This window comes from Rhinatrema bivittatum, chromosome 2 (assembly GCF_901001135.1).
Source record: "Rhinatrema bivittatum chromosome 2, aRhiBiv1.1, whole genome shotgun sequence".
Lineage (NCBI taxonomy): Eukaryota > Metazoa > Chordata > Amphibia > Gymnophiona > Rhinatrematidae > Rhinatrema > Rhinatrema bivittatum.
The window spans coordinates 309414047-309435761 of NC_042616.1; the positions used below are offsets into that span (position 1 = coordinate 309414047).

Below are 21715 nucleotides of genomic sequence, written 5' to 3' on the forward strand. Positions count from 1 at the left end.
GGATTTAGGATGGGGGCCAGTGATCAAGATTTTTTTTTTACATTTTCTGGGGACAAGGCCGCCTCCAGGGGAGGTAGAGGGTGGGATAGAGGTCTCCATGTGCAGTGTTTGCAAATGTGCGCAAAACGTGATAGAAAATAAAACACAAAATGTGGGGTTTTATGGTGTTTAGTTTAAAAAACAAAATGCAAGCACAGTCACTGACATTATCTGTCTTTTAAAACAAATGCACAGCCCTGGTGGCAACAAGCTCTCTCTCATTCTGTGCACAATGACAATGAGAAATCCCCCCTTCCTTACTCCCCTCAGGAGACTACAGTGTAAATGTGCATGCACTGTAGGGCCGATGTAATAAAAGCCACACTAAAAATGGAATTAAATTTTAGCATGGGTTTTATATGCGTGTTAAAAACAGGGGTCCCTATGGGATGCAGTTTAAAAAAAGCACGCTAAATGAAAAAAAACAAAACGGGAAAATGCTTTAAAAAGTGCTTTAAAACAGGAGTAAAGTGGTAAGCGCTTGAAATTGGAAGGAAGTATGACCAAAATGACCTTGTATGTGAGACTGGCACTGGAACACCTAGAACAAAACAACATACTTTACCCAGCACAGCACGGTTTCAGGAAACACTACAGCACAGAGACCTTACTTCTCACCCTTTCGGATACAGTTATAAGAAGCTTTGAGAAAGGACACAGCCACATACTCATAATGCTTGACCTATCTGCAGGCTTTGACATGGTCGACTAAAAATGCCTGATACACAGACTAGCAGAAATCGGCCTGGCGGGGACAACGCTAGACTGGTTCAAATCCTTTCTACACAACAGATCTTTCCAAGTAATGATCAATAATTCCAAATCTGAATCAATACCTCTCGAGACAGGAGTACCACAAGGATCAACACTATCAGCCACACCATTTAATATCTATCTTCTCCCACTATGTCAAATCCTTACTAGTCTCGGCATCACTTACTTTATTTATGTTGTTGACATCCTACTTATCATACCAGTAACTGACACACTCAAGAAAGCATTCAGTCTCGCAGCCTCATACCTTAATAACATAAAAAAATCTCCTAAACCAATTGAAACTCTGTCTCAGCATGGACAAGACTGAATGCATACTCATCCAAAGAAAAACTCCCACAACTATCTCAAACAACACCATTCAAATAGATAATACTACCATCAAACCCAGTGACAAAGTGAAGGACCTCGGAATCTGGATTGAGACAGAACTAAATCTAAAAAAACACGTATCTGCAAAGATCAAAGAAGGCTTTAACAAATTAGTAATACTGAAACATCTAAAACCACTGCTAAATCATTCTGACTTCAGAACCATTCTACAATCCCTGATCTTCTCAAGCTTCGACTATTGTAACTCTCTAATGTTAGGTCTACCCAAATCTACCACATGACCTCTCCAAATCCTATAGAATGCAGCAGCTAGAGTCCTAACTGATAAAAAAAAACAGACCACATCACACCTGTCTTAAAATCACTTCACTGGCTGCCCATAGACAAACAGAATTCAAAGCACTATCCATCCTCCACAAAAGTCAAATGGTTAAACGACGATATACACACACAAATAGCATGGCGTAGCACAAGATCTGCAAATAAGGCATTATTAGAAATCCCTACAGTTGCAGCAGTCAAACTCACTACAGTAGGAGAAAGAGCATTCTCAATAGCAGGGCCGACCCTCTGGAATACACTCCCCGAAAACCTAAGACTTCAGAGTAACATCAAAGTTTTCAAAAAACTCCTCAAAACCTGGTTATTCCAACAAACCTTTAAAGACGGCATCGGATAAGCTAAACAATCAGCTACCACACAATACACACTCAATCACTATCCTGTTAAATAAGTCAACCCACCATTGTATATAGTTAACCAATGCTCATTAAATTATCTGCTAAATGTTTATAGTTCTTATTACTTCTCTAAATGTTATATAGTTCCCTATTAATACTTATATGTATTGCCTCTTATATGTATACCACGGTATTGATCACAAATTGTATCTTATTTACGTTCGTTCAGTATACACGTTAGCTGTTCCATGTATTTTTGTTTCTCTTGTAAACCGTTGTGAAGGCCAGTTCCAAACAACGGTATATAAAAATACATAAATAGATAAATAAATAAATTTGGGCACAATCTCACATGCAAGGCCATTTGGGCAAGGCATGCCGAGTGAAATCAAAGGATAAGCTCTCTAGGGAGGGCTTCTACTATCGTAGCCCAAGGCAGGCGTAACTCGCCGGCTGCGCAATTTCCCGGCCCGGGAGCTGTTTCGGAGGCCTTGGCCATGACCCCGAAATGCCCCCGGGCCGGAACCACACCCCGGGGCCGGAACCACGCCCACGACCCCATCCCCGAATGACGCGCTGCTGCGACATGCCCCCCCCAGGAAAGCCCCGGGACTTACGTGCGTCCTGGGGCTTGCGCGTAACAAAGGCTCGGCGCGTGCAGGGGGAAAATGGGGCAGGTTTTTGGGGGGTATGCGCGTATCTTACTCACATACCCCTTTGAAAATCTGCCCCAAAGTGCACTTACATGTGAATATCCTATGGACAATTCAATGGCATATATTGTAGCAATTTTCAAAAGCCCACTTACGCAGTTAAAGTGCATTTGCACATGTAAAACCCCAATTTTAAGCACGTAAATGCTTTTTAAAATCAGGGCCTTACTCTCTAGTACCACCATACTTAAATGGCATTCTCACCTTAAATGTATTTCTTTTGAGTAACAAATATGGCAATTATGGTGATTTAGTTTGACTTCAGCTATTGTATTTATTAGCAATACTTTTCGGGTACACTGATAGTTAGTTGGATAAGTTATACAGCTAACTTTAGACCTGTTCAATAGCAAGTCTACGGTTAGCCAGATAACTTAGCCAGACGTATTTGCATATCTCTACTTATCTAGCATACAGGGTCATTCATCAGATTGTGATGGGCCATTATTGTGCACATTATGGCGGTATCGCACACGATAGCACCGTAACGCATGTGATAAACAGCGCATCGCGAATTGGAAGTTCAAATTAGGGAAAGGGAAGGGGTTTGGGCGGAATTTAGATGGGGTTAAGGAAATTTAGGGGTCTATAGTGCTGCAGATGATAATGTATTGAACATTATCGCCTGCATTAGTGCCAGAAATAGCTACAGCTATTTCATTGGTACTATGGAAGCAACAGTATGCAACATGGCTACAACTGCAGCGGGCGAAAATGTACCTCCACAATGCAGCTGCCTGCTCACTACCGCTCCCCCACCCCTTTTTTTTCCCGCAGCGATCTTTTACATCCAGCTAGATGACTGGATAAGGGGATGAATATACCAAAACTTGCCATTTAGACGGATAACTAAGTTATCCGTCTAAATGGCTTTTGAATATTGACATCAGAATTTTTAACGTTTTTACATCAAAGATAAAAAGCAGTGCACCTACCTTCCACCAGTCTTCATTTGAATCATCAAGGATGGTAATTTTATCACCTGGTCTGTAATCAATATGAATAATATATAACTGATCCCAACACCAGGATGTTTAACATTAACAATTGCAAAATTAAAAAATATGATGCATGAGGTTGATATTCAGTGGACTGGTGAGAGGGAAAGTTATCTGGATAAATTTACCCAGATATTGAGTGGCATTTACCAAGAAATCATTGAATATAGCCAACTAAATTAACCTAGATAACTTTAGGACAGTGAGCTTTTGGACCAGACTTATCTGGCTAAGGCCTGGATTGTCTAAAATCGCAGGCCTTAGTGAATCACGCAGTATCGGGAGGCGGGGGGGGGGGGGGGCGGGCCTGTGAAAGCCGGCAGCGATCGCACCATCGCGGTGTGATCGCTGCCGGCTTTCGCAAACCAATAGCGCCACTGTGAAAGGTGGTGCTATTGGGTGCATTACTGGCAGCAATAAGGGGCCTTACCTTTTCGCCATCAGCGATGTCTTTGCTGCATCCGCCCCGGTGCCGACTCCACCCTGATCTAGCTATTGCACGCGAAAAGTCCCTTTTCACATGCGAAAGCTATAGAAAATGACCCCCTAAGTTTCTCGCTAGTGCTGAATATTGAAACTAGCAGGTTACATTTTAGTCACGCCCCCAGAATGTAACCCCCAATCCTGTCTTTTTATCTGGGTAAATTTTAGTTGGGTAATAACTTACCGTGAAAAATTGTGTAGATCAGAGGGGCAGGAAATTCAAATCTCGGGGTTTGTCAAGCAAACTTATAAGAAAGCTAGAGAAACCCTTTTGAATATCTACCTCATTGTGTTTAAACATTTCTCCATAAATACACATACCACATGCAGTGTGGAAGCTTTCTAATGCAATATGATAATACGATAGGTATCATAAAAACCTTCATTTGAGTAGTCATAAAGTACCTTTAAACATCTAGAATAGTCTAAATAAATGTCCCCCAGGTCATACTTATGATTTATTATTATTTTTCTGTTCCAGTTTTTTTTTTTTTACTTGACCCACTTGACAAGCTCAGGATAAGCTATAAATCCCATGCCAGCCAAATACATGACATAGGAAGCAAAAGTAATTGTTATTCAAATTTAATCCACAATACTACACAGAGAGGATAACTTCAAAACATGCACGTGCGCGCCCTTATATGCATATATACGGATGCATGCACTCATGATCATGTATTTTATATCATTTGTTTAACTACACGATATAAAATACAAGTAAATCTACCCTACAACATGCTCACTTATCTAAAATATATGCACCTTGTGTTTTCAACATAGCCGGATAAGTTTTGACACCACTTAGCTGGATAAGATGTTATTTAGCCCGATAGAGTAGCGCTTTTTAAGACCTACCAGCTAAATAGTGCTTTTTAAAACTTATCTGGATACATGAGATAACTGGATAAGTAATGACTGAAGACTTATCTGGCTAAATAGCACTTTTAAAAATTATCTGAATAAGTCGTAGCCTAGCTGTTACCGTGTTTCCCCGAAAATAAGACAGTGTCTTATATTAATTTTTGCTACCAAAGATGCACTAGGCCTTATTTTCAAGGGATGTCTTATTTTTCCATGAAGAAGAATTCACATATATTGTTGAACAAAAAAATGAATAGTTGTCTGGTTATGCTGGTTTGTGATGACAACTAACTGTGAATCCTGCAGGGTAAAAAAATCACAGCTGCATGCTCTGGTGTTCTGTGCGACAGGCATGCTCCCAAATAAAAACTTTGCTAGGTCTTACTTTCGGGGGAGGTCTTATATTTAGCAATTCAGCAAAACCTCTACTAGGTCTTATTTTTGGGGGATGTCTTATTTTCGGGGAAACAGGGTACTTAGCTGGATATGTTTTCAAAGCGCTACTTAGTCAAATAGGTCAGATAGATGGATAACTGTTTAAATACAACTTATCTGACTATCTTACATAACTGGATATGTCTAAAAAGTGATACTTGGGTCAACTATCTGACTTTATCCAGATAAGTAGCACATCTTAGACATATTCAGCTACCTGGAGAAGTAGCGTTTTAAGACTTATCTGGCTAAGTAGCAGCTTTGTTGAAACATATCGAGATAAGTTGGAACTTGTCCGGATAAGTGCAGATTTCAAGATTTAGCTGGATAAATTGGATTTTTAACTGGATAAGTAGCATGCAACTGCTCTACTCACTTATTTTTGCGTTTAACTTGAAAAATATATGTGTGGATATTTTACCTGTGCAATTTACATACATTTATTCTCCCTGAGTCAGGTTTTAAGCATGTAAGTCAGGAGATTTTGTAATATGTGAGCAGCAAGGAAATTACCAGTTTTACTAATTTAGGCCTGGATTCACCAGTCTATCACAGAATGGTGAATCCTGCGAAAACAGGGGTCAGGGGGCGAAGGGGGAACGGGCCTGCGGTGCACCGGCTGCTGGCTTTTGCATTGAGTAGCGACACCATAAAAGGTGTAGTTATTTGGCGCGCTACTGGCGACGATAACGTGTCTTACCTTATCACCACCAACGAAGACATCGCAGAGTCCGCCCCTCACCGCCCCAACTCCTCCCCTTGCCGCCCCTGACTTTGCCCCGACTCTGTCCGTAGCAAGCTATCGCACGAAAAGGGACTTTTCACATGCGATATTGCCTTAGAAAATGACCCCCTTAGTCTACCACTTCACCCAGTTCATCTTCATCTTATTGAGACCCTCCTGGTTCTTTAGCTTGAACTTCCCCCAGTTTACCCACATCTCTTACCCATTCCATATTTGACAATAAATGCTTTATTCTCACTTACACCAGATAATTAGCAGGTGTAAATATACACAAGTAACAGACTTATATGTGTCCCTTTCATGGGATCTTAAATAGTAACTTATTCTTGTAACTGCTGGCCCTGCCCTGGACTGCCCCTGTTTCACACTCACAAGTTTGCTTGCATATGCTTACTTCCACATGTATGTTGGGGGGTTTAAAATACCATATATGCGAGGACATGCTATTTTACATGTGTCACTCCTCATTTTTATGCACATAACTTCTGAAAATTCACCTTTAAAACATCTTCATCATAATTCCAAACCAAACCAGCCCCCCTATTAAAATCACCACATCCCACCTAACCCCTCCTCTTCCCCCCCCTCCCAAAAAGCACCCAGCAACTCACTAAACACAATCCAAACAGTCCAAGACTGGAAAAGACTTGTCTTCAATTTCTTGTTGAATGTTAAGATAGTTTATCTTGGAATGCAGCAGTTCTTCCGGCATAACATTCCAAAGTTGTAGCCCAAAGTAGCTAAAAGTTGCCTTGTCAGATTTAACCTAACTTCTGCAAGTCTAGACAAGGACAACAAAAGTTTGTTGGGAAGAATGAAGTGACTTACAGTTCTGTAATTGAGCAGAAGCTTTGCTAAATATTTAGGTTCACCATGATGGAATACCCCAAACACCCCAAACAATATACAGCTCAGCTTTCCAAAGGCAGCTAATGCAACTTCAAAAACAATGGTGTAACATGATCATTCATTTTAGCTCCCAACACAAAGTTTGGCCTCTATAGAATCTGCAACCATCACAAGCTCTGTCTTGGTAACCCCTGGATACAATACACTATATTAATCAATCTGATTAGTTACTAACAAATAATTGCCAGATCTGTTTCTCTTTGTTGCGTCCGTCGGTCTCAGACGGCTTCGCTCGATATGCCTCACCTCTAATTCAGCCTTCTCCACCAGCCTCAGGAGAAGGCATCCGTAGCGTCTCCTTGGCGCACCCTTTGGTGTCCCCGGAGCAGCTTTGGTGCGGTGTCCTGCCATGTTGACCTGAGGCCTCCTAGGGCGCATGCGTGCGCACGCCTCATGTCTTATAGCAGTGTTGGTGCGAACCTCGGAGGCGTCCCCCTCGAGTGACATCACTGCTTCCGACTACAAAAGGTTGCCCATTTGCGGACTCTCGCCGAGTTAGCAATGGATTGGATTCGTTCCGGTCTGAAGCTGCTCTGCTGCTGCTGGAAGCTATCTACACCCTCTGGGGTTCTACTAACTTGGGTACCTGTGCCTCAGGGGCCCTTTGCTTACTTCCAGGTGCCTATCCTGAATCCAGGTACTCGCTCCTCGAGGGCCTGTGTGTCTATCCTGATGCCTACTACCAATTCTTCTACCTGCTGGAACACTACCTATCAGCTACAGAGAGTGAGTACTACTTCTCCCAGTCTGTTCATCTACAGCTCCTCGTTGTCTATCTGCATCAGGCCCTACACCACCATTGTGGAACGGGACTCTTCTGCCAAGGATCACAGACTGTTGCTAACTATCCTCTCTCTACTGCTTATTGGGAACTCTATCTACTCAGCTACAAGGGAGTGTGTATAACATCTGCCAGTCTGTCTCTCCTACAGCGCCTCACTGGATATCTGCATCGGGGCCTTATACCACCAGTGTGGGACGGGTCTCCTCTGCCGAGGATCACAGACTGTTGCTATCTAATCCACTCTCTACTGCCACCTCTGGTGAACCATACAAGCTGCATAATAAAGATATATTCTCTGTGTTTGTGCATCCGAGTCTAGCCTGGTGTTACAGTTCCCTACGGGGCTCCTCCCCATGGGAGTCACTATCATTGTTGCCCCTAAGAATCCAAACACCTCGATATCACAACACTCTTAGAAATGTATCAAAAAGATGGGTCATACAGACATTTTGAATGTTCCACATACCACTGTACCAATCTGGTTAAAGATAGATAAAGCTGAGTCTCGGAAAATTCCTACTCCCTTGGGATGCAGACAAACCCGCTGGACAAAAGGAAAGACCTCCAGTTTCCTTCCTTGAGTACTTAAACTTAGCAATTTTGTCTTTTCCAAGTTCAGTTTCAGTTTGCTTCTTTCGAACCGATTAGTCACTGCATCCAAACAGTTAGAAAGAACCTTGGCTTGATTTTTAGTAACAGCAACCCACAATTGCACATTATTAGTGAAAAGCTGACAGCTGACATTAAGTCCTCAGTAACTGAAATCAGGGGACTGAAACATTAAACAAAAGAAGAGAAAGAACTGGCCCCTAAAGCACACTTCAAGTTCTGGAAACTGAGCCAGTCTTCTCCCTCCTCCCTTCCTTCCAGAAGACAAATTGTGTCCTATCCATAAGGAAACAGTCACACCCAAACAGTTCCTACTACCACCCCCAAACCCACCAGACAGTGCAATAATAATCCTTGATCCACCCTATCAAATGCTGCACACAGTTAGAGGAAAATTACTATATTTTCCGGTGAATAATTCACTTTTTAAAAAACTTTTCATCACTGTATCTTATACAAAGTTGTGACTTATATGCACTATTTTCTAAATAACACCAGATCTCTCTCTCTCTCCTGTGCATGGCCTCTGAACAGTGTTTCTTTACCATAAGAGCATCCGGGACACCTATGACCGTAACCCTCCGTGCCATCTCTAGAACGACACTAAGCAGCCTTACTTTTGGCACTCGCCTTGTAAGCCTGATCCTCCCACACGCCATAACCGTAATTAACATACTCACCTTACACAGTTGCTGTCTCTTTTTGACTGACATGGAAGATTAAAACTTTCTGAATCTGAATAGGCAGTAATATCTGACACAGCATAAATGCATCAGTCTCTGTACGAACAGGTGTATCTTATATAAAGGTGTGACTTAGGTACAAACTTTTTTGTGAAAATAAAAATGGCTGTTTATACAGGGGTGCGACTTATACAGTGGTGCAACTTATACACTGGAAAGTACAGTAACCAAGAATTCTCACCCCTATCTGCAGCCATTCGAATCCCACTGAGAGTAGACAACAGTAGAGATGTGCAAGCCATAAAATTTCATTTCATTTTGTTACGTTTCAATTCTCTTCCGAATTTTGTTTCGTTGGAGGCTTTCTCCTTTTTTTATTTCGGCAAATAGTGCACATTATTTCTGAATAGCATGCACAATAGTGTGCTATTCAGAAATAGTGCACAACAAAAATGAAAGGAAATAAAAAAAACACAACATTCTGTGTTTTTTTTCTATCATTTCTCTTTTTAAAAGAATATGAAACTTTATGTTGTTGACATTGTCTGTCATTTCATTGAAAACACATCCCTAGACAATAAATCCAATTCAATCCTGTAATTCCGCTGGAACTTGGATTGAATAGGGTGGATTGCTCCAATCTCCTCAAAAGACTCCCAGTAACTGGTTGCACACCAACTCTTTAACTTTCACTGAGAAGTCTGAAACAGAAACTGGACGATAGCTAAGACGGGGACCAAACCCTGACACAGAAGAAAGAGCAATACATGTTGATAAGGGTGAGAAGAAATCCTCTGACAAAAATAAACTTTGATGTTAGAAGATGCAACAAATGAACCCCTGCATTCATTCCCTATGAAACTCTTCTCTGAAAGACTTCTAGTCTCTCAGAGGACCCTTCCACCTTTTCCAGTGGGGAAACTGGTATATCCACAAATGACAATTGTACTGCAGGCCCCTCTTCAAACAAGGAACAGATATTGAGAATTTTCTGAATGAGAAATGGATTAAAGGCATCTGTAGTAAGCTAAGATATATTTAACCCCTTAAGAAAAGTCAAAGGACCTTTAACCAGCTAAGCCAACTTTCTAAGTCTATTTTCTGCCACCTCTGCCCGTATACTTCATTTAACTCTAGGACCATCCACTAACTCCCCACAAGTAATCAGGGCTCCCAGCCTCTCATAATTCTGAAACCGCAGGAAGGACTACAAAATCCAGTCCTTCCCATGGAGTTGGTCAGTTCCCACAGAACTGATACGGAAGACCAGAGGCCAAACCAGTTCTGGGACATAAAACAGTGGTGTGTTTAGCTCCTTCCCCGCTTCCCACTCTCCCACAAATCAGGCGGCAGGAGACAGAGAGCTAAGGGCAGCACATTAGGCTGTGACATCTTCTTCCTCTACCACCCAGAGCCCATGTGCTGCTTTGAACTGTGAGGCTCTGTTTCCTCTCAGTTCAAAGCAGCAGTTGGACCCAGTTGGAAGATGACACAACCCGATGTGCTGCCCCTGGCTCTCTGTCTCCTGCAGCCTGATCTGCAGGCGGGAGGGAAATCAGCTAGTAGTAGTGCTGGGGGGAGGACGTTAAAGTGGATCAGAGGATGCTTTATTTATTTATTTACAGCAATTTACTACTCGCCCATTACCAGACACATGCTCTGGGCAGTTTACAAGGTTACATATACAGAATTAGAAACAAATACATACACATATATAAATAAAAAAACAATTAATTAAAACAAACTGAACAACTTCAGGTACATTCAAAAGCCTCACGATACAGGTAAGCTGCAACCTGCTCCCTAAAGGTACCGTATTCTTGCAGCTGGCGAATCTCCTCAGGAAGATGAAACGGCACAGAAGGCCCTATTCCTACTTCTTGCAGCTTTAGCAGTTTTAGCCCCAGGTATCGAAAGCAAAGATGCCCCTGCTGATCTCAATGCTTGAGCCAGGATGTACCAAGAGATGAACATCATCAGGTATTCCGCTCCCTCCCCATGAATGGCTCTAAATACTAGAGATGTGCTTCGTTTTTTTCTGCCGGGTCGTTTTTTGACTCTGATACCTCGTGGTAAATTTCGGGTTTTCTCGTTTCATTTTTTTGAAAAACGAAACGAGGAAACCCGAAACCGGGCCAAAAAACGAAACGGCAAAGGAAGCTTAAAGAAAACCCACCCCAAGCATTTAAAATCAGTTTTCTACATAAATACAAAGTTTACAAACTACCCCCCCCCCATCCCGATCCCTCCCCAAGACTTACTAAGTACATCCCTGGTGATCCAGCGGGGTCCCAGGTTCCATTTGCCCTCCGTGCCCGTGCTACTGCAAGCCATGCTCTTTAAAATGGTGCCGAATAGCCTCTGAACTACCATGTCACAGGGGCTACCGGCGCCATTGGTCAGCCCCTGTCACATGGCCATCGGCACCATCTTGTGCTCCTGTCATGTGACTGGAGCTGACCAATGGCGCCGAAAGCCTCTGTGACATAGTATGGGCAAAGGCTATCGGCGCCATTTTGATTACTGGCAGCCGACAATGAAATCGCTTTCGGACCCCCACTGGACCCCCAGGGATTATTGGCAAGCCTTGGGGAGGTCAAGAGCCCCCTCTTGACCCCCCCAAGGCTTGCCAATAATCCCTGGGGGTCCAGCGGGGGTCCGAAAGCGATTTCGTTGTCGGCTGCCAGTAATCAAAATGGTGCCGATAGCCTTTGCCCATACTATGTCACAGAGGATTTCGGCGCCATTGGTCAGCTCCAGTCACATGACAGGAGCACAAGATGGCGCCGATGGCCATGTGACAGGGGCTGACCAATGGCGCCGGTAGCCCCTGTGACATGGTAGTTCAGAGGCTATTCGGCACCATTTTATGATTTTAAAGAGCACGGCTTGCAAGTAGCACGGGCACGGAGGGCAAATGGAACCCGGGACCCCGCTGGATCACCAGGGATGTACTTAGTAAGTCTTGGGGAGGGATCGGGATCATGGGGGGGGGTGTTGTATTATAGTTTATTTAAATGTTTGGGGTGGGTTTTAATTAAAAAAAAAAAAAAAAAAAGTGTCCCTCCCCCCATGCAAACCCGAAAAATGAAATTTCCCCGAAAGTCAGGGAAAATTCTTTTCGGGTTTCGGGGCCTCCGAAACCACAACGAGTTAGGAAATTTTGTTGAATTTCCTAACTCGGGCGAAAAACGAAGCACATCTCTACTAAATACTCAAGTTGAAACCTTAAACTTAATTCTTTGGTTAACTGGAAGCCAATGTAGGGCCTTCAGCATTGGGGGGACAGGGTCCCTCAGAAGGGTACCAGTTAGGGCTGCTAATTCCCAGCTGTGAAAATTCTGAACACTTGGATGCGTGGAGTAAAATTTTCACCTTTGTTCTTCCACACGAACATTATTTACAAAAAACCCCAACTTTTGTTACTTGCCTTATTATTAGAAAACTATGCACAAAGCGAGATACAAGCAAATGACCCCAAATATAAAAATACCAACAACATCCCATTAGAACAGTCGGGAAAATTACAATTACTTAATAACTGCCAACCCCACCATTAGGAAAACATGTCTTTTTTTTTTTTTACCTTATATCACATCCCTTTATCCACCACTGCCATCCCAGGACTGCTGCAAGGATATTAGATGCTCTAGGCCAGGGCTTCCAAACTTTTAGCCAATGTGATCCCATTTTACCACTTGAAAAATTACTTAGCTGAAACATTTTGAAGAGAGTTAAGTACTGCCAGCAATATTTTGGACAGAATTAACTGCTTTTTGATATGTTCTGTGTGTCTAGAGTTAGACAGTGGGCCCCTGAGTTGTGGTGAGGATAGACTCCACCCACAGGGTGGCTGATTCCTACGAAGGAACGAAGAAAGGTCTTCAATCCCCTGTTAAGTCACTCAGCTTGTCCGTTTCCCTATGGGTGGAAGGCAGTGGTGAAATCCAAGTATACTCCAAACTTCCTGCACAGAGCCTGCCAGTACTTGGCTGTAAACTCGGGGCCACGATCAGATGCGATATGTAGGGGAAGGCCATGCAGTCGAAATATGTGCAACGTGAAGAGTTGTGCCAACTCTGGGGCTGATGGTAACTTTGGTAAGGGAATGCGTCATCTTAGAAAATCTGTCGATAACGACCCAGATCACGTGATTGCAGAAGAAGTAGGTAGGTCAACCACAAAATCTGTAGAGATGTGCGTCCAAGATTCCCAAGGAGCCGGGAGAGGCTGGAGTAACCCCCAAGGCCGACCAGACAAGGGCTTCTGCTGTGCACACGTCGGGCAGGAATCCACGAAGGATTTTACGTCCTGAGCCATCCGAGGCCACCAGTAATATCGGGATAATAGTTTCAGAGTTCAAGCTCTGTCTGGGTGTCCAGCAGTAAGGGAGTCATGTGCCCAAGCCAGTACTTTTGATTGTTGGCGAAGGGGAACTACTGTCGTCCCTTGTGGTATAGTGTCGGTAGCCGCTTGTTGGACTTTGGCAGGATCCCAAGATGTAATGGGTTGTTTCCGATGCATATTCAGCCTCATTCTGCCTGGAAAGTGCGTCTGCCCATGTGTTCTTAACCGCAGGATGGTAATGTAGTACGAAGTCAAATCGACTGAAAAAGAGCAAACACTGGGCCTGGCGTGGATTTAAACGTTGGGCCTTACTGAGGAACTCAAGGTTCTTATGGTCGGTGTACAGTCATGGGGTGTTGTGCCCCCTCTAGCCATTATCTTCATTCTTCAAAAGCCATCTTAATGGCTAACAGCTCCTTGTCTCCAATTCCATAATTCTTCACTGCGGAGGAAACCTTGTGGGAGAAGAAAGAGCAGGGCAGGAGAGTCCCTTGAGGAGAGCATTGGCTGAGTACCACTCCTACTGCGAAGACCGAGGCATCTACTTCCACGATGAATGGACGAGCTGGATTGGGGTGGTGAAGAAATGGTTCTTGTAGAAATGCCCTCTTCAAATCGTTGAAGGCATGGGTTGCTTCATCTGGCCACTGTTTAGTATTATCTCCCTTCTTAGTTAATGCCATTAGGGGTGCTACTATGCATGAATAGTGGGGAATGAAATTCCTATAGAAATTGGCAAAGCCAAGAAATTTTTGCAATGAACGAAGTTCCACCAGTAACGGCCACTCCCGTATGCTGTTAACTTGTCCGGGTCCATGCGAAAGCCTGTGGTGGATACGATGAAGCCCAAAAATGGCAAAGATTCCTGTTCAAAGAGGCATTTTTCTAATTTAGTGAATAGACGGTGTTCTCTTAGACGTTGGAGGACCCGACAAATGTCCATGCGATGTGTCCTCAAGTCCTTGGAATAAATTAGGACATTATCAAGGTAGACAATTACCCCCTTGTGTAGCATATCCCGGAATATCTCGTTCATTAAATTTTGGAACACTGCGGGTGCGTTGCATAGTCCAAATGGCATTACGAGATATTCATAATGGCCGTCACGCATATTAAACGCCATCTTCCACTCGACTCCAGGTCTTATTTGGACCAGATTGTAGGCCCCACGAAGGTCCAAATTAGAAAATACCTTGGCTCCATGGAGGTGGTCCAGTAGCTCAGGAATCAAAGGAAGCAGATAACGATCCCTTCGAGTGATTGCATTGAGTCCCCTGTAATCAATACAGGGTCTTAAAGAACCATCCTTCTTGGCTACAAAGAAGAAGCTTGCCCCTGCTGGAGAAGAGGAAGGGTGAATAAAACCCTGGTCGAGGTTTTCCTTTCCATACTTAGACATCACCCGTGTCTCGGGTAGGGACAATGGATACACCCGTCCAAGGGGCGGAACTGCATGGTGCAGTCGAAGGACCGATGCTCCAGAAGGGTCTCTGCCTCCTCTTTGGAGAACACATTGGCGAAGCTACTGTACTGAGGCGGTAACTGAAGGGTGGTGCTAGCCAGCACCAACTGTGGTCGAGGTCTAGGTTGAAGGCAGATAGAAAAGCAGTCCATCCCCCAGGTTGTAATTTGCAGGGTTTTCCAATCAATGGTGGGTGAATGCTTTTGTAGCCAAGGAAGCCCTAGGACCACGGGATGAATGGACTTCTTGAGAATCAAGAAGGACACCTCCTCCTTGAGGAGAACCCCGGTTCGAAGTGTTACAGGAGCAGTGTGAAGAATGACCCATCCCAGGAGAGGGTCTCCTTGGATGGACGAAATCCACAACAGTGGTTATATGGGATATCACGGGTAGTTGCAGTTGGTGGACTAGCTTGGATAGGATGAAGTTCCTGCCGGAACCGGAGATGACAAGAGCTAGTGTTGTAAAGGAACCCCTGGAGAATTGCAACGTTACGGGAACCGTACATGGAGGAGCAGGGTTGATACAGCCTAGGGTCAGCCCCCCTGTGACACCTAGGCCCGACCGTTTCCCAGACATTCAGAACATTGGACCAACAGGTGTCCTTTACCACCGCAGTAGAGACATAAGCCGAGTCTCCGTCAACGCTGTTTCTCTTCAGTTGTCAGGTGGCTGCGGCCTAGCTGCATAGGCTCCTCCCTACATTCCAGCGAAGCCCCAAAAATTGTTGGAGCAAACACTGGGTGAGAAAAAGTTGGAGCCAGGGAAACTGAGCAATGGGCTGGCTTAAATTCCTTAGCACGTTGCTGCAATCGTTGATCGATCCGACCTGCCAGTTCAATGAGTGCCTTGAGGTCGTCCGGGAGCTCCCACGCGGCTAACTCATCCTTTATACGGGAGATAACCCCTCCAGGAAGATGCCACGCAGGCTGTCCTCTCGCCATCCCAGTTCGGACACCAAGGTATGAACTTCTACTGCGAAGTCGGCCAGGATGCGTGAGCCTTGGCGAAGGTTAAGCAGTTAAGAGGTGGCAATAGACTGGCGGCCCGGCTCATCGAATACTTGATGGAATGTCTGGACAAACCGAGCCAGGTCTCCCAGAATGGAATCTCCTCACTCCCAAAGCGGAGATGCCCAGGCCAGGGCTTTACCATCCAGTAAGGAGATGATGAAGGACGTCTTAACTCGGTCTGTAGGGAACCGCTGTTATTGCAGGGATAACCTTATAAAGCAGTGATTCAGCAACCTCGGCACTGCCTGGATTCTCCGGAAAATCGAGGTGGAGCAGGCATATGGGTCACGGGGGTCGAAGCTACTGGAACTGCTGGGGGAGGAGCGGCAGCCCCGTGTCCAGAGGCAGAATCCAGGCGAGTTACCAGGAGTTCTACTGTGGCGGACAGAGTTTCCAAGGATTGCTGCTGCTGCTGCAATAGTCATTGAACCAGGCCTGGAATGGCCTGGAGGCTAGCCAGGTCGGGTTCATGGCCTTCGCAAACTGTTGGGGATGTGGACCCTTGAGCCAGAGCAAGAGGTGATGACTGCCGAGGGGCAACCCTCAATGGAACTCATCTCCGGGAGGTGGCGTAGGCGAAGAGGAGGACTCACGAGGACTGGTTCCAGGGAATCGGGCAGGATGGCCCTCTGAGGAGCGGATAGCCTATGAACGCGGGAGAGCCCCCGAGGAGTGTGTACTCAGCGTGTTCACCCAGTGAGATAGGAACCGATCTTCACGAAGAGGCGGAATACAGTCCAGGCAGAAGATCCAGGGCAGGGAGTGAAGAGGCGAAACGAAGTCCAGGCAGAAGATCCGGGGCAGGCAGCGAAGATGCAGGACGAAGATACAGGCCACAGGTCAGGAGGGCAGCAGACAAGCGAAGACGAGGAGACAAGCAGAGGTCAAACCAGGAGATCAAGCCAAAGAATGGGTCCAGGAATGGAGGCAGGAAATTCAGAGGCAAGGAACACTGCGGCACAGGAGCACAGAGGCACAGGAGCAAAGGAACGCAGCACAAAGGTACAAAGCAGCACAGCCCGAGAGCAACACAGGGATTCTGTTGCGAAGGCAATGAGAGGGAGCGGCTGCAGGGTTTAAATACCCCTCTGTAGCAGACGTCATCTTCTGGGGCTGGCTTGAATCTCCCGCCGTGGCTCCTTTAAGAGGTGGGGCCTTCCACACACGCACGTCAAGGGAGGCCCCGATGCTTGCCGGGAGGGAGATGTTGCTCGACCCGCGCGGCCCAGTGTCTGCGGCCCGCTGTGGAGAGAGGGCTGCCATATCGGAGGAACACCAGAGGTAGGGGGGGACTGGCCGGTCGCGGCCAGGCACTGCAACAGCAGAATAGGCCAGAGATAGTAGATGGATGTACACAAAGTAATGGAGAGCCGGTGGTAACCTGCAGCGCAGGGTGCCCTGAAGAATACCTTCTCTTGCTGATGTCTGTGCAGGCGATATCCAGTAGTGGTCCGCAATGCAGGGTAGGCCGGACGCCGGTGGCAAGTTGCACAAGATGATATGGATCCGGTAGTGGTCCGCAGAGCAGGGTAACCCGAGAATCCACACAGTGAAAGTAGAGGCAGGTGGAGAGCAGGCACTGTACTCACTCGGCACTGAAGAAGTAGATTGAAGCGTAGGCACCGAGAAGACCTGGAACAGAGCAGGGCCAGGTCATCCAAGGAATGATGCAGAACTCACTGAAAGAGAGCAGAGGCAGTGAGAAAGGCCCTCTGAGGAGCATCCGCTCCTCAGAGGGCATCGCTCTCAGAGCCCTGAGTGTGAGCGAGGCCCCCAAGGAGTGGGTACCGAGAGCACTCAGTCAGAAACAGCAACCAGAGTCGCACAATGGCGGAATAAGCAGGCCTGGAATCCATGCTAACTCATCATACTGAAGGTCAGCTGAGCTTAAGTAGTGGAAGCGGGTGATGTCATGCGGTGGGGACACCCCCGAGGTTCCTGCCATGACGTGCTCAAGAAGGGGCCAGGCGCGCGCTCGTGCCCTAGGTTACCTCGGAAGTAAGATGGTTCCCAGGAGCACCCACGTTGTCCCAGGACCGCCATGAGGGTTGGCGTGGAGAAGCGGAGACAGCTTTCTTCCCCAGACTAGAAGCAGAGGAAAGAGAAGAGATGAGCAGCAGAGGTCGCAGCCGCCTGCGACCGACAGGCGCAACACCTTTGCTCACTATTATTCATTTTGGACATTGTGAAAATGGTGCTTATAAGTTGCAGTTGATACAATTTGAGATTGCTTATAACAGGTTGGCTTGTTCTGTTTTCCTAATAGGGTTGTTTTAGTTTTTTAGGACCTGTTGTAATGTTTTCATTGTTACCGTTTCATAAGTAGGGCTGTTGCTGTTTGAGTGCTGGCCGTTAGTGCTGTTTTGATATAGAAAGTGTATTGTATTGTAATTCTGTTTTCTTGTGGCTTTCAGAGGGGCCTAATATCATATGGGTTCCATGTTTTGCTTTCTTTTGCAGGTTTTCTGGTTGGCACCACAGCATTGCATTGTAAATAAAAAAATCACTTACAATATGTATGTTATATCTCAGAAGACTGTACTCTGTATATCCTTTTTCATGTACAATCTATTATAAATATATATTTTTTTAATTGTGTCTAGGGAGGATGTGACAAGCTGGGATGGGGGTGCAAGGCTGTACCGGCCTTGAGCATTGCTGTACAAACATTTGACAGAGTCTCTTAACTCATAGTGTCATGTTTTGTTGCATGGGTGAGGGCACAGCTTTTCACTTGGTCATAGGTGCCAAATTGCCTGGCTACGGCTCTGGGCTCAATACTTCCCGAAACTTCAACTTTAAATCCAAATATTGAGCCCCTGGATTCTTTTTTCTGAAAAGTCTCTCTTTCCCTTATTTTTCTGGTCACTTAGGCAAAAAGATCTCTTGACCCAATCCTTTGGGATACTGGGGCTATGCCCTTCCCTCTAGACTGGTCAGATGGAAAAATCCCCCCAAAATTCTAATCACTGGAATTAAAAGTAAGTATGATGAGCAGAAGCACACCAAAATATCCTTCTCCCCTGGGTGAATCTCAAGTTCTCATCTCTTCTCTCATTCCTTCTTTCCTTCCTACTAAAGCACTGAGCAAGCTCCAGGGGACTTTATACTCCACTGAAGACTTTCCTCCAAAAAAGGAGAGGTTACAGCTAGGGGAGGAATCCTAGATATTAAAAAGCTCCCTCCCACTGCTCATAGCTGGAAACATATACATGGGGAAAATATTAGTGACTGGCAAAGCTCTGTCAGATACACATTTGTATAAAGCTCTGATAAGGTCCAGAAAAAGCCTTTAAAAACGGGCTGAAGGCAAAGGACTGATGTTCCTGCCTTCAACGCCATGAAGTTAGCAAAGTTAGCAAAGTTAGAAAGTTCTTTTTTTTATTCAACACACAGTTAAGCTCTGGAATTCATTGCCAGAGAGCAGTTAGTGTAGCTGGGTTTTAAAACGTTTCAGATAACTTCCTGAAGGAGAAGTTTATAAACAGCTATTAATCAAGTTCAGTTAGGGAATAGCCATGCTTTATTGGCATTTGTAGCATGGGATCTATTTAATTTATGGGTGATTGCCAGGTACTTGTAACCTGGATTGGCCACTGTTGGAAACAGGATGCTGGGTTTGATGGACCTTCGGTCTGACCCAGTATGGCAACTTCTTATGTTCTTAACTTACTGGGTTTGCCTACAAAACATTTTCTTCAGTGTTTGGTGAGGGTTTAGGGAGTGGGGACTGCTCGGCTTGGGTCAGTTAAATCATAGAAGTCGATGTAATAAGAGGAGTTAACATTAGTGCAGGTTTTTAATCCTGTTTTAGTGTGCATTTTTCTGGTATAAGTTAACTCTGATATGTAGAAGGAGTTTTAACTTCTAAAAAATGTGTGCTAAAACAGGAGTAAAGTAAACAGCACCAAGATTAGCATGGGTGCATGCAAATCCCATGTAAAAGACGGCATTAGCTATTCTTCGGCAATGCAGGGAAGTGTGTTAAAGGGCAGACAGCTTAAAGCAGATTTTCTTAACACTGGAATTGTAACTCCTGGGTCAGAGCAGGAGTAAAACTTAACTAACATTTCCGTTTGCCATATTATACTATTGCTGTGCCCAGTATGGTAGTATCTAGTAGGGATGTGAATCGTTTTTTGACGATTTAAAATATCGTCCGATATATTTTAAATCGTCAAAAATCGTTAGAGCCGCGATACAATAACAATTCCCCCGATTTATCGTCAAAAAATCGTAAATCGGGGGAAGGGGGAGGGCAGGAAAACCGGCACACTAAAACACCCTAAAACCCACCCCGACCCTTTAAAATAAATCCCCCACCCTCCCGAACCCCCCCCCCCCAAATGCCTTAAATTACCTGGGGTCCAGCGGGGGTCCGGAACGACCTCCTGCAGTCGAATCGTGCTGTCTTCAGCCGGCGCCATTTTCAAAATGGCGGCGCAAAATGGCGCCGGCCTTAGACAACACGATTCGACTGCAGGAGGTCGTTCCGGACCCCCGCTGGACTTTTGGCAAGTCTTGTGGGGGTCAGGAGGCCCCCCCAAGCTGGCCAAAAGTCCCTGGGGGTCCAGCGGGGGTCCGGGAGTGATCTCCTGCCGCGAATCGTTTTTCCGTACGGAAAATGGCGCCGGCAGGAGATCGACTGCAGGAGGTCGTTCCGGACCCCCGCTGGACTTTTGGCAAGTCTTGTGGGGGTCAGGAGGCTCCCCCAAGCTGGCCAAAAGTCCAGCGGGGGTCCAGAACGACCTCCTGCAGTCGAATCGTGTTGTCTACGGCCGGCGCCATTTTGCGCCACCATTTTGAAAATGGCGCCGGCTGAAGACAACACGATTCGACTGCAGGAGGTCGTTCCGGACCTCCGCTGGACCCCAGGTAATTTAAGGCATTTGGGGGGGGGGGGGTTCGGGAGGGTGGGGGATTTATTTTAAAGGGTCAGGGTGGGTTTTAGGGTGTTTTAGTGTGCCGGTTCACGATTTTCACGATTTTAACGATATTTAAAAAACCCAAATGGCGACGATACGATTCCCTCCCCCTCCCAGCCGAAATCGATCGTTAAGACGATCGATGACACGATTCACATCTCTAGTATCTAGCTGCTTCTACCACACTGGGCACAGCAATAGAATAATTCTGGCCACCAGAAATGTGAGTTTACTACACCTTGGACCCAGGAGTCTAATTTTCGTTGCTCTCAGGGAGGCCACCTACAGCTGACCAATAGACTGACTTTGTGCATCCCAACTTTGCCATAGTGTTAGACTGTAAATGCCCAACCCAGGGAGCTTACAGTTTGTTCAATTAGCTATAAATGCCCACTCCAAGGAGCAAATTCTTGCATCCAAGGCCCTTTTGGCAGAGAATGGGAAGTAAAACCAAAGCATGAACTCTCTGGGGTGGGCCGCTACAGCTAATTTAACAAAGTTTAAACACTCTTGGGGTGAGGGGCACCTAAAGCTGAACAGAATGCCAAAGTTGGAGGCACAGCACCAAAGAGCATACTGTTCAGCTGAAGGTGCCCACCCAGAAGAGCTTATGCTTTCATTTTATTTGCCATGCCTTGCCAAAATGTCTTCACATGTGAGACTAGTGTGTATCCCAACTTGTGGGCACATTCTCTCATTCAAAGCCATTTTGACAAGGAATGGCAAGTAAAATAACAGAATAAGCTCTCTGGGGACTGCATCCATAACTAGATGAAGAAAGCATAGGCTATCTGGGTGGGCACCAACAGCTGAACGGTACACACTTTAGCACCATATGTGCGTGTGCTGTCCAATTGTTCAAGAAAAGACAGAAAACCCGTGACTGGTGACGTCCTCATGGAGCTTACACTAGAAATTT

General features: G+C 45.5%; 1 protein-coding gene across 1 annotated transcript in view; it reads right to left on the reverse strand.

Moving 5' to 3' along the window:
* LOC115084618 (SH3 and cysteine-rich domain-containing protein-like) overlaps positions 1–21715 on the reverse strand; it is a 41032-nt gene that overhangs the window by 10837 nt on the left and 8480 nt on the right. The window contains exon 2 of the mRNA XM_029589705.1: positions 3475–3526. Coding sequence (XP_029445565.1) covers positions 3475–3526 — 52 coding nt within the window. The remainder of the gene's footprint in view (positions 1–3474; positions 3527–21715) is intronic.